The sequence below is a fragment of the Erpetoichthys calabaricus genome, chromosome 2 (genome assembly GCF_900747795.2).
Source record: "Erpetoichthys calabaricus chromosome 2, fErpCal1.3, whole genome shotgun sequence".
NCBI lineage: Eukaryota > Metazoa > Chordata > Cladistia > Polypteriformes > Polypteridae > Erpetoichthys > Erpetoichthys calabaricus.
In genome coordinates, this window is record NC_041395.2 from 36157808 (window position 1) to 36171907 (window position 14100).

General features: G+C 39.1%; 1 protein-coding gene across 1 annotated transcript; it reads left to right on the forward strand.

Moving 5' to 3' along the window:
- The first annotated feature begins 230 nt into the window (after positions 1-230).
- On the forward strand, positions 231-11608 carry LOC114645757 (leukotriene B4 receptor 1-like). Its single transcript, XM_028793586.2, has 3 exons — positions 231-414; positions 7492-7992; positions 10226-11608. Exons 2-3 carry the CDS (start codon positions 7505-7507, stop codon positions 10809-10811), a joined length of 1074 nt encoding a protein of 357 aa, XP_028649419.1. The 5' UTR covers positions 231-414; positions 7492-7504; the 3' UTR covers positions 10812-11608.
- Positions 11609-14100: the final 2492 nt, after the last annotated feature.

The following is a 14100-nucleotide window of genomic DNA, read 5'->3' on the forward strand; positions in this document are numbered from 1 at the left end:
ATATATGGCACTTAAATTAATTTCATCTCATTAAAAATGTGATTTAATTAAAAGGCTATAGCATAATATGTAACTCATTTCCTCTTTCTTTTAAAAGTGTATAAGTCTGATGCAGCAATAAGCAAAACAGCATGGATTTGAATTACCCCTGGCTAAGGACAGGGTGTTTCTAAATGAAGAACTGTGCAATTCTATATTGAGAAACTAAGGTTTGACAGCAGAAGTAAACGCATTTCCTCTTCAGTATGCTCCGGCTGGTGCAATCTCATATTCGTGCAATGGTGTGCTTGTCAGGTTTCAACATTAGCACTGTATGATTTATTATGGGAGCAGGATGCAAAACTAGCACTGCCTCTAACTTCCCTCGCTCTAGTGGTGACTGCAGAAGACCACGTCCAGTCTGCTCCCGTAAGGGTAGGTTGTGATTACTCTTTTCTGACTCAATCAATCTTACTTTAGCGTATTTGTATATTTTAGACAGTAAACTGTACACATGCCATGGACATGTAATATTTCTAAAATAGCGACTTGGCAGACCAGCTAGATAATAATAATCTCCAATGACTGTCTAACAATGAAACTCTATGGTTTCACATAAATATTTCCTCTTTTGGGGGGAACTGTGAACTGTTAATGTAAACTAAATAAATATAACCTTTTATCAATCAAAATTAACTGGAATGGAGAATAGCATTGCTGTACCGCAGCACTTAGTTGAGGCTTTACATCCTGGCAGAGGTGCCCCCTGTGTGGACATTACATGTTCCTTGTTTGTTTACCCAGCTTCCTTTGGTTTTCTTAAATATGGTGGGACTGAACGGGGTCTCTAAACTTGTCAACTGTGGGTGAGGGAATGTGTCATGTGCTGGACTGACATTCAAAGTGGACTAAGGTCCTGGTTAATACCCATTGCTACTGAATGGAGTTCATCAGATTTCACTCTTAGAAGAAAGTTTACTGTCGATGGGTGCATGGTATGATGAAAATGCCTACTTGATCCCAGTCATGAGACGATTAAGCACATATAAGCACTTTCTTATAAAGTGTTCTTTTTACTTTCAGAACCCCCAAGTTTTTTTCAATATATTTTCATGTTGTGTGAGAGATTTTACATTTATTTGCCTTGTCAATTTTCTTTATGTCTATTTTTTGTTAGTATAATATTTACCATTCAGGGATAACTGCGTTTAGCTTTGACCTTGAAGTTTATATTTGTTTTCTGATTTTTATTTGATGGCATGAATGCCAACACATTTGTGCTGAACAAACTGACCTCTTGCTGGTGTTTTACACACAAAGCCAAAAGGAATAGAGAGAGAGACAAGCCTTTTTTGACTTTGCATTTTGGGAGCAGAACTCTTTTTTTATTTTTAATTCACATATTGACCAGAGTCATAAGTTAAGGTAAGGCAATTAAGAACTAACGAGTAAGTCTATAATTTTTTGTTTCTTCATGAGGCCTTACATGACAGCTTGTGAAAAATTTCATAGTTAAAAACACCTACAAACAATTCTCTGTAGCTCATTTGTAACTTTAAGGTCAAGATGAACGTTACTGTTATGTATAGATAATAAAATTAAATACTCACTTGTATGTCTCCCTGAGACTAGTTATTGTAATACAATACCCACAACTGACAAAAGTAGGAAATGCATACAAGAATATGTATTTGGAACTATAAATATACTTTGGATAAAAACTGCAGCTAAATCTAGTGGTCCTGTGTAGAGGAGGGAGAAAATTGGCTCTGCGAAATGGCTGAGGTCTTTAATAATACTGTTTGACTTTCTAAGACAGGGTGTGTTATTGTATATACAGCATGTCTGGGAAAGAAGTGAATTATGTGCCAGTCATATTCTGTGCTGACGTTAGTCTCAGTAGTGCTTTGAAGCCCTGGGCTGAGCAGGTGCCCTACAAGGATGTGATGCAGCATAAAACACGATGATCTAAATACTGCGCAACACATCAAGAAGACTCACCATCCCTTTTACTGAGGACAGACTTCAATAGGAACCTGCACAAGTCTGTGAGCATACATGGAGACATCCAGGTTTTCCTCAGATATCTAAGGAAGTAAAGGTGTTGGTGAGTCTTCTTGATCATAGCAAAATGTGATATGTGCACTTTAGATTATCAGTGATGGCAGCTGCAAGAAGTTTAAAGTTGCTGACTTTGTCAACAGCATCTCCGTAGAAGGGAGTGTGACCTGAGTCTTACTTCCTGAAGTCTATGACCAGCTACTTGATTTTGCTGACATTAAAGGAAAGATTTGTGTCTTGTATCTCAGTGTCAGAATGAGCACCTCTTCTCCTTAACTCATCTCATCATTGTTGGTATTTACTATAGACCTATTCTGGTTGTGTCATCAACAAATTGAATTGAGCTCTGGCTACTTGGTCTACTCAATTTAAGTCAACTAAGCTTTAATTTTATTGTTCCATACAGGGAAATTTGTTTGGTTTTTCATCAACAATAAGCTTATATAGACATAGGTTTTTAAGTATAAAAAGACAAGGAAGGAGAATATAATATAAGGAACCACATATATCTGAACACCAATATGCATGCACATATTAAGCATAAATACACACATATGCATATGCATTGTGGCAGACGACTGGGGACCTTGCCCCAATGGGATGCCTGGAACAAGGAAGGACTGGGAGAGGGGCAATATATTCCCCTGAACGAAAGAGGGCAGTCCCCCTGGATTCCATCAGGGCCGCGGATACAGAGCTGGGAAGTTCATCCCTGTGGGTGTCCGCACCTGGGTACACCTGGATGGTTCTCAAACCATGGGCTGCAGCACTTCCACCACACCAGGAAGTGCTGCTGGGAGATCATCAAGGAGCACCAGGAGCACATCCGGGTGTGCCATAAAAGGGGCCACCTCACTCCATTCGGAGAGCCAGAGTCGGGTGGAAGAGGACGGAGCTTACGAGGAGTGGAGCAGAGGTGGCAGAGGTGATGAAAGGACTGTGAACATTGTGGCTAATTGTGCACTGTGGTATTGTGTTGAAGAATAAAAAAGTGTGTGATTTGGACATCTGGCTGTCTCAGTGTCTGTCTGTGTCAGGGGTATCTTTCACAACATATACTAAAAAACTTTACATCTATCTACACAGTGGCACCTATGAATCTGCCATATCAGTAATGAACTTGTATTCCAGTTAGATACAAATAATCTCTTATATCTAGAAGATTTTATTTGACATTGTAGTGCCGGTAATCGTTGAGAATCCCACATAACCACTACATTGCAAATTTAATTTTAGCTTTTTATCACCAAACAGGAAAAAGGAATACAGCCATGTGGCTTGGCGCTTTATCTCATTGGATGTCTGTATTGAGGATCAGCATGGAGGAAGCGATGCTGCCAGCCTGCAAATGCTAAGGTCTGCCAATTAGGAAGTTCAAAGTCCATTGGCAGATGGTTTCATCCTGAATCTAGGAGTTTAGAGATTGGTTTTGATGATACATCTGATTTAAATCTTGATCTGTAACCCATAATCATTATTCAGGCATAGAAGTTTTATTATCCAGATGTGCCAGGGTGATATGAAGTGAACGGAATATGGCATCCTCAGTGTAAAACCGCAGGTGGTCCAAACTGCTTGGAGTATTCTGTTCAGTATATTCTAGCACCAGTGTTTTAAACACTGGGATTCAGAGACATTGGTTTGTTGATTGTACTGACTTCCGCAGTTTTGAATGGAACTGAAATCAGGAGAATGTTTAAAATGCAAACCTAAAGTTTTAACCCAGAAGATGAGAATCAAATACACAAAGCTCAGAATATGTAATAAAAATCATATTCAGCAAACAGTGCAGGGAACCCATAAACCAAAAAATGAACATTTTATGATATTACCTGAAGTGTTAAGAGCAAACTATGCAACTACTGTAGGGTTTTAATGGTTAAGGTTAAGGTTTTTTGCCTTAATGAATAACATTTTTGGCCTTTTAAGCTTTCTCTTATGCCATGACAGCATTTTTTTAGTTATGGGCACTGCCAATTTGAGATGTTACCATTATCATTCACCACAACACCATAAGGAATAAAGGGAGAAGATAAAGTAAGTAAGTAAGTAAGTAAGTAAGCATATTGGTTACTGTAGTGATCTTCTCAGAAGGCCCCGGGAACATGCAATGCATGACGTCATCAAAGTGATGGCATAAAAACAGAGCTGGGGTGTGATTCTTGCAACAAAAACCTTTCCTGGTTAATGAACTTGCTATTAGTATTAAGGTCTTTGATTTTTGATATACATTTTAAAGTAGAGGACAGATTGATTAGACTTTTGCTAACAATGTTGGCTTGAGTTTTTCAACTACATCTCATCTCCTCATTTTCTGAGTCAGAACAAACACATAAACAGAGCCAAATCGTAAGTCTTAAATTGTAGTCAAAGAATAAGAATATGTTTTGTAACCAGAATATTCAAAATACAACAAAAGAACAAATACTATAGGTTTGAGTGTAATCCACAATTTTGGATGAAGTGTTCCAGCACAGAGATGGCTTATATGTGGTCATGCTGATGATGTCATAAAATGCAACTTCCAGAACACAACCCCTAACAACCGGCTGTTACACAGGACAAAAAATAAATCAAAAGTAAATGGCATCATGGAAAACCATGATTACTTTTTAAAAGAATTAAAAACACTTTGAAACACAAAATAAATATGACCAACGGATTCCTTGGTCACCATAACTCCCGAAAGCAATATCAAAAGAAAATTAAGAGACCAAGGAACAATCACAATTTGCACATCAGATCTTGACATAGTTCTGATACCATTCAGTGCTAACACCAGTAATTCAGCATGTATCAAGTAAATATGTAGTATTTTTGTTCCTCTTTTATTTTCCTGAATATTTTCTCAAAATAGCTCCCTCTGGGCCTACTCTTGTGCTCTCTCACCTCCTTCCGGCTACTTTTTTGTTAAAATTCTCCTCTTATTCCTCTTCCTTTATCTCTCAATATTGAACTCTCTCTGTGTGTGAGGATTTTTAAGGTAATACATCCAGTTTTCCTTGTATCAATTTCCAAAATCCTGCAGTGGTTAGAACCTTTACCAAGGTATAGGCTTAAAAGTGTCAAGTAAAATTTCCTGTAGTTTATACCATCTACAGCAGCCGTTCTGATGTACCTGCATATTAACTACTGTATATTTCCAGTCTTACAAAGTTCTGTTTTCTTTTTCATGGTTGTGTAGTTAATAAGATCAGAGGATGTTCAGTTTACCCACAACTGTTTGCCAAAACATCACATTGCTTTTATCAGTCCATTTCTTTTCTAAATAAGATTCTTATTAATTAAAGGACCACACAGAGCCAGAGTGTATGATGGAAGCATCTGATACAAAGCAAGAGACAACTCTGAGTGGGTGTGATGCCCCATGTCTTTGACTCCAGCATGTTTTAAACATTGAGAGACACAGACACTCCAGACAGTTTTTATAGTGCACAACAAAATGGATCTTTATTAAATTAGGTGCCTTGAAATATCAAAAGTCGATTAGCTTGTGCACTTAATAGAACCAGGCCTCAATTGCATAGGCTAAACGAAAGTGAATTGAAAAAATCAAAATACTTTTAAAGTCTAGATGGGCATCCTTCTGAGAATAAACAATAAAAATAAATTGTAAAAACAAGGTCAAAATGAACTCAGCACTCCACCCTGACTACAGTGCTTAGTTCCAAGTCTCCATTACTTCAGGATATTTAGAAGCCAATAACCAATAAACGCTGTCTGTTATCTTTACTTCCTGAAACTTCTCTCAGTTTCCTGTTCACACGATTCCCAGATCTCTCATGCACCACTGGTTCTCCTCTTCAATGTAAATTGGGAATCAGTCTGTGTTGCTCCGTCTCCAATGAGTTCATCAGGTCAGACAACGGCAAGCCGAATTAACATTTAGTCAAGCAGACGCAGACTATAACTCAAACTTCAACCACACCAAACCACATGCTGGTGTCACTCTCAGGCATTAAATACTGCCTCCAGAGAATCATCACCATCACTTTCAGCTGTTTCTGTCTGGCTTCTCTAATTACACCACACTGGTATGATAGCAGTACCATGCGCTACTCACTGGTTCCCCTCACCAGTACGCAATACTATTAATTAGAAGAAGTATCGCCATAGCTCTCTTCCATACACAAACACACACACCCACTCTCCAGTGGATCACTTTCATTCACTCTGCTGGCAATTACTTAACACCACTGAGATACATACCAGCAACGGGAAGCCACTTGTGGCACAACCCGCACCAACTCCCCTCTCTAGGTAAGTGTACATATTCAAACGTTCCAACATCACAGTAAAACTCAATCAGGCACACATAGTAACAAATATGCTGTGATTTATTTAGCCAGTTTTAGACTCACCACTGATTCTAACCTTGACATCATTGTAATGTGGGAGGGAATGTGTGAATTATGTGGCTTTGTGGGAAAGAGAGCTGACAACCAATGAATGCTAATCTGAAATTACAGTGTATATAATGCAGTGATGAGAAATAAGGAACACAGGTGTTTTGGACCTCACAAACAGCAGAGAAACTCATTAGCCTGATGTATCATGTTTTATGTGCCATGACAGAATGGAAAATAGAAAACAAGTGAAGAGATTGCGGTTAGGCTCGCTGTACCTCTTAACCCTTTACACAGCACCAGCTCTGTCAGCTATCGGCTGCTGGTAAAAGTGGCCTGCAAGACTGAGCTGGAAAATATTGGCCATGTCACGGTCTGCTTGAGGTTTACTTATTTCTTATGTATTTGCATTTTGCACTCCAAAAACATACCATGCTGTGTACAAAGCTGAGTGTTAATCAGCCCACCATGGTGTGTTGTGATACAGTGGTATCTTGGATTATTATCTGCCTTGTGTCCAAGGCAGATGAGATGACCCTGCAATATATAGATGGATGATTCTACAACTCTTCTATGTATTGTTATTTTTAAAAAAAGTCAGAATTTTTTGCTTAGGATTCCATTGTGCAAGCACTAGATACAAAACCTCAAAAATAATAACATTACAAAAGTAAATTAATTGTTTTCATACAGGACCTTTAGATAGATAGATAGATAGATAGATAGATAGATAGATAGATAGATAGATAGATAGATAGATAGATAGATAGATAGATAGATAGATAGATAGATAGATAGATAGATAGATAGATAGATAGATAGATAGATAGATAGATAGATAGATAGATTTTTTACATTTGGAAAACATGTATGTTGATTGGTATGCTCAGGGTCATACAGCACCAGTAACCTTATGTTTTAAGTCTAGTTCTACAGCCAAAACTTACTAATAAAAGAATTTCTTGATTATGACTTTTAATAAAATACGTCAACATCAGTTGCTGAAATGGATTTATCAACCAATGAAAAGTTGTAATTTAGGGTACTGTAAAAATTTCCTATAAAACATTACAAATTAAACAAACTAATTTTGCTTTCTCTGCAGCTGTATCTTCAATATGATGGCAAACATCACGTCTCCCAACGTGAGCCTCTCCAGCACAACCAGCAGTGGCCTTGGAACTGGCAATATCATTGGTATCACCATACTGGTTGTGGCCTTCGTATTTGGCTTCCCCGGCAACCTATTTGTGGTATGGACAATTATGTGCCGCATTACTCGCCGTTCAGTCACCTGCCTGATGGTTCTGAACCTGTCAATAGCTGATGCTCTGCTGCTCCTCACTGCTCCCCTTTTTATGCGATTTTTGGCAGCTGGCACTTGGGAATTTGGACCAGTTGTCTGCAAGTTGATCCATTACCTTGGTTGTGTCAATATGTACGCTTCAATTTTCCTCATTTGTATCATGAGCCTGGACCGTTATGTAGCTGTGAACTGGCCTGTAATCTCACAGCAACTCCGAACAAAGAAGTCCATGATGAAAATACTGCTGGGCCTTTGGAGTTTGGCTTTTCTCTTTGCCTTACCCATGCTATTTTATCGCAAGTAAGTTTTAAATTGGTGAAAAATAATGGATTGCAGGAACTAACGCAGATGTTTGTGTGATTTGTGTTGTAATATAGGACTGTTGTGAATCTAAACTGTTATTATAGTCTACAGTAAATGAGGTTATTGTTGAATCTTGAGTAGATGGGGTCTTAATCCTGATTAAGTCACATTATACATAGAATTTGCATTTCTCTCATATTTTCTTAGGCTTCCCTGGGAACTTTCATATCCCAAAACATGCAGCTCCAGAAGATTAAAATCCTGGCCTTGCCTCTCTGGTTAAATGTCCTGCATTATAAATTCAAGGGATTTCTGTTGACACAACATTTTAATCAATTAAGTGATGTGTAGGATTGATTAAAAAGGCATATAAAATGTTAGATTATATCATTAAAACTGTTGAGATGTTATGCTTAGACTATATGATGCACTAGTGAGACCACATCTGGAGTACTGTGTGCAGTTCTGGTCACCACACTCTTGAAACTGTGAAGAGGAGAGCAACCAAGTGCATCCCGGGACTTAACTCTTTTAGGGCTAATTATGTTTTTTCTTTTCTCGCAGCGCTGAATATTTTTTCAAAAAACTCAGTTTTCTAAAAAGCATTGGTTTCACACATAAATCAACATAAAATATTTCACTGTGTTTTATGTTCCATGAGTCTCTACAGTATGTAAATTCACATACTTATTACATATATGTTTGTCTTATCATTTTCTGAAAAAAAAAACAGCTACCTGTCTTTTGCTTTCAATTTTCAGAACGCTTGCATCAAAATCGGAGTTTGATAAGTCAGAGTCCGATTCAGCAATAATACGCAAAAAAACAAAAAAATAAATCAATAATGCGTACAGAGTATTTTGCTTTGAGCATTCGCTTCACTCTCTCGCCCAGTGTTGAAGCTATACCAGACATTGTTTTCTCTATGCTACTCACTCACACGCATGGATTCAACATCAATTCAACAAGTCCAAAAGTCCTTCTAGTAAAGAAGGTCTACCTATAATGTAACTGTGAGTTTTGTCAACATTTACAGCTGATTATCACACTCTGCCCCTGACATCTACCCTCAACCCCTGCTGTTGACAAAAGTCGACATCCGCATTAAAAGAGTTAAGGACATGTCCTACTCTGACAGACCCAGAGAGTTAAACCTGTTTAGTCTCAAGCAGAGAAGACTGCATGGGGACATAATCCAGATTTTCAAAATTGTCAAAGGCATTAATAAAGAATATCCAGCAGAATTCTTTTAACTCAACAGTGAATTACGTACCCAAGGGCACTATGAAAACTAAAGCGAAGTGCATTTAAGTCTGAAGGCAGAAAGCACATCTTTATTCAAAGAGTTGTGGAAATCTGAAACAAACTACTGAGATATGCAGTTGATGCAGCAGCCTTGACAACTTTAGGAAAGTGTTTGGATGAGATTTTGGGAAAGCTTAGCTATTAGCTAAACACATGAGCTTATTGGACTTAATGGTCTCCTCTCATTTGTCAAATTTCATATGCTTTAGTCTGAGTGAGATATTTTACAGTTTTTCTCCTGCATCCAAATGATGTGCATGTTAAGTTGACTGGCAACTCTAAATTCGGCCCAGTATGAGTAAGTGAAGGTATGTGAGTGAGTGTGCCCTGTGATTGACTGGCACATTGCCCGGGTCTGGTTTCTGATGCTGCAGGGATAGCTTCTGCCCTCTGGACTGTTTGTTTTATAGTGGATGGCTGGTTAAGCTCAAAACATGTAGGTGTAGATCAATGAGTGAAAGGAATCTGTAACAACAATTTATTTAGCCACATAATATTTCACAATTTACTGTTCAGATGGAATGTAAGATGTAAGTGCGACTCCTTGTAAGCTAATTGACATAATGCGTTATACTTTGTCTGTTTTTATTTGTAAAACATAATTTAAGAAAGGAAGAATCTAGAGGTTTTAAAGGTAATACCCACATCTGACTAGTCATACTTGGTGGTCATGCTCAGGTGGGTTACATTTTGGTCACACAGAAGTACCCTGTAGTATGTGATTCACCATTTATTTGTAAGAATTCTGATGGATTTTCTTTATTAACGCCTTTGAGAATTTTGAAGACCAGGATTAGGTCCCCACACAGCCTCCTCTGGAAACACACAAGTTAAAATTTCACTGTACCCTACATGTGTGAAAATAAATTGAACTTGGATTTGTCACAGTGTACTCATTTCTGTTTGTCTTCTCGTTTTTTTGCAGGGATCTTCAGCCATACCTAAACAAAGGCCTCACTATTTATATTTGCATGCCTTATCACCCTTCCAGCAATCACAAAATCTTCCAGTATCTGATGGAGTCCATTTCTGGTTTTTTCTTACCTTTCATCCTCATTGTATTCTGCTATACTAATGTAGGCCGCAAGCTACAAGACGCCAGATTTAAGAAGAGACAGAGGACAAGCAGACTGATTCTGATCATTGTTGTGGCTTTCACAGTTTTTTGGCTGCCCTACCACATTGTCAACATGATGCTAGTGTCGGGAATTTTGAACAACTCAACAAGGATTTTGAAAGCCGCTCAGACCATGAAGCCTAACGTGACAGCCTTTGCTTTCTTAAGCAGCAGCATTAATCCAATCCTCTACGTCTTTGCTGGGAGCTCCTTTATTCGCTCTGCTGGTGTGAACTTCATGGCGAAATTGTTTGTGGCCACTAATTCTGATGGATCATCACGGGGTTTTTCACGCACTACCAAGATCAGCCGCAATGACTCAGTTGAAATGACCAAAATACCAGATACTAATTCAATCAAAGACAAGACTTGTGGAAAACTCATGCTCTCCTAATGTCTTCAACATCCTCTTTTCAGGCAAGTTTATATTTTAGGCACATGTAGGGCATGAACAACAGAGCTGAGAAAGACAGTGAACCTGATGCTGTATTGTAGAACTAACTTTGCTACCCACCTGAGATAGGTTGAAACCTAAGTAATCAACTTATGTAGCCCTCATTGTTAATGTTTTCAGGACACCATGTAATGCATACGTCTCTGTTATATGCTATTTAGTATAAGGACACCCAGACAGACGCACAGGCTCTTATTCTATCATTAAGATGGATACCCTCCCAGTGGTAGTTTAGAAGACACAAATCTACTACTCATTTAGTTTAAGTCCAATAGATAAACATTCACCTCAGAATCCATGGGTTCTAGACTGGTGTCACTGTGTGGGGATGCGAAATGCAGAAGAAGATCATAAGTGGTTTGTGCTGGTGACATTATGTTGTCTACAAGATAAAGAAGCAGTTTGTTTTTATAGAAATAAGAGGTCCTATTTTTCATTTATGAAATAAATGTGAAGCAAAAAACCAGTCACTTTTTTGACACTTTACTTTCTCCCATTCAAATACCACATGCAATATGAAGACTTTTCTGTTTTTCTGATGTGATGTTAATTTCACACATTTTAAATTTAAATCATAAGCAGTAGGGTGGGGTTGGAACTAGTGGCGTTGCCTATCAATTCCATGTAGGGTTAGAATCCTGGCCAGTCACTCTCTCTTTGGAGTTTGCATGTTCTTCCTGTGTCTGGATGGGGTTTTCTTTCACGCACTTTCAGAAGATGGGAGGCACGATGGCACAGTGGTAGCGCTGCTGCCTCGCAGTAAGGAGGCCTGGGTTAGCTTCCCGGGTCCTCCCTGCGTGGAGTTTGCGGGTGCTCTGGTTTCCTCCCACAGTCCAAAGACATTCAGGTTAGATGCATTGGCGTTTCTAAATTGTCCTTAGTGTGTGCTGTGTGTGTGTGTGCCCTGTGGTGGGCTGGCGCCCTGCCCGGGGTTTGTTCCTGCCTTGCGCCCTGTGCTAGCTTGGGATTGGCTCCAGCAGACCCCCGTGACCTCGCAGTTAGCATATAGCGGGCTGGACAATGACTGCTTTTAGAAGATATGCATATTAGGTTTGCTGGTGACTTTAAATTGTCCCTATGCCTTCTATGGGTGAAGGAAGGTGCAGTTAATCATGCTTACTGTGAAACAGGCAAGTTTCTATACATATACAATTTTGCAAAAGTGGCTCAAAATTCATTTTGCTAGTCATTTTGCAGTAAACAGTTTTATTTTGGGGTGATAAACAAAGAATATTGTTCCTAGACACCTCCTACATACTTCCGAGTTTAGCTATGTTCCTTTCTGCGACTGTGTAAAGCATGTAATCCATACCACACTTTCTAAATAGAATCATTTCTATTTAGCTTCCCATAAACATCACTGAGTACGAGTGCATTATGTTTTTCAGAAATATGACATGCTGTGTATTTTTCACACAAAGACACATTAAAACACATCATCTTGCACATTACTGCCCAAGGAAATACTCATTAATGCATGGAAGCCTCCCCCACTCTTACCTAGTAACCTTATCCTAGTAGAGGATATGCATATTTTTGGCGATTGTGTTCACTAGAGATCTTCCTTTAAATACTATATGACACATATACATGCAGAATTAATGCATGAAAATTGCTTTCAGACAGGAGCTAAACGTCTTTCTTCTTGTATGAATAGCACAAAATTTTTTGTGAAGCATAGCATTGTTTCAAATTCAATTTTGCATCAATTGTTAAATGCTGCCTCAAAGTTCTAGGGGACAGGGTTCAAATCTAACACCTGGTGGCTGTCTGTAGGAAGTTTCTGCACAGTTTTGTTTCATGTACTCCAGCGCTCTTATGACTGTAGCCTGTGACGGGCCTCACGCCTGGACAAACTGGAGGTGGACAGCTTGACATCCATGGCAGAGAGACAGGCGCTGAGCAGGCTCCTGTCAATCATGGAGAATCCACTGCATCCAGTAAACAGTATCATCTCCAGACAGAGGAGCAGCTTCAGCGACAGACTGCTGTCACTGTCCTGCTCTACTGACAGACTGAGAAGATCGTTCCCTTCCCAAACTATGCGACTCTTCAATTCCACTCTGGGGGGGGGGTAAATGTTAAAATTATACAAAGTTATTGTCTGTCTGTATACCTGCATTGTTATTGGCATTGTTATCACTCTTTAATTTAATATTGTTCTTTATCAGTATGCTGCTGCTGGAGTATGTGAATTTCCCCTTGGGATTAATAAAGTATCTATCTATCTATCTATCTATCTATCTATCTATCTATCTATCTATCTATCTATCTATCTATCTATCTATCTATCTATCTATCTATCTATCTATCTATCTATCTATCTAACGCTTTAGAATTAGGGTGTTTAAAAAGTAAATGGTGTAAGTGCCAGGCAGGATTATTCAACATCCTGCCTACAAGAAAAGGGAGATTGTTGCATAGAAAGGATAACGGAATGGAAGCACAGCAATGAACTGGTATCCCATCTGGGATGGGTATGGGACCCTTACCCAGACAGGAGGACAAAACAAAGGAGCAAAGGGGAATTCCTATTCTGGAATATGTTTATCCCCAATCTGCTAGACGGCAGCATCTCAGGACCTTGGTAATCAGTTGGACAACTGCAAAGCATGATGGGAGTTGGAGTGGTGGGATCAGCCCTGCTGGGATCCATGGGTGCCACCAGGGGGTGCTCTGGGGATTCATAATCCATGTTTTCTGAGGCTTCAGTTTGACTTCAGTGCTTCCAGCAGGCTATATACTGGCACTAGAAGTACTCTGGGGTCTGACATAAAAGGAAGCCATCCAGCCTCCTCCAGTTGCATCATAGTCGGAGGAAGAAACCCAACACTCACTGGAGGGAGGTGGTTAGAGAGAGAAGAGAAGGAAGGAAGATGATGTTTTTGGTGTTCTGCTTCTGCAACAGTTGGAGAAACCATTGAGAGGTATTTTAAAAATAAAAACCTATGTTTTAAACCCATGACTATATTTTTGTTGGTTGTGTCAAGGGTTGGGACTTGATGGTGCCCCACATCTGTCACAAAGGACAAAAGCATACATGGACTTTTAATGATGACATGGTAGCACTAGAATACATTTTAGATCAGTGGTCTCAAACTCCAATCCTGGAGGGCTGCAGGGGCTGCAGGTTTTCATTCTAACCCTTTTCTTAATTGGTGACCAGTTTTTGCTGCTAATTAACTCCTTTTCCTTTCATTTTAAATGACTTATTTTTTAGGATTGTTGC

Coding starts and splice junctions, on each gene's coding strand:
- LOC114645757 (XM_028793586.2), top strand. CDS start 7,505: ATGATGGCAAACATCACGTCTCCCAACGTGAGCCTCTCCAGCACAACC. Junction 7,993..10,225: donor CCCATGCTATTTTATCGCAA/GTAAGTTTTAAA, acceptor GTTTTTTTGCAG/GGATCTTCAGCCATACCTAA.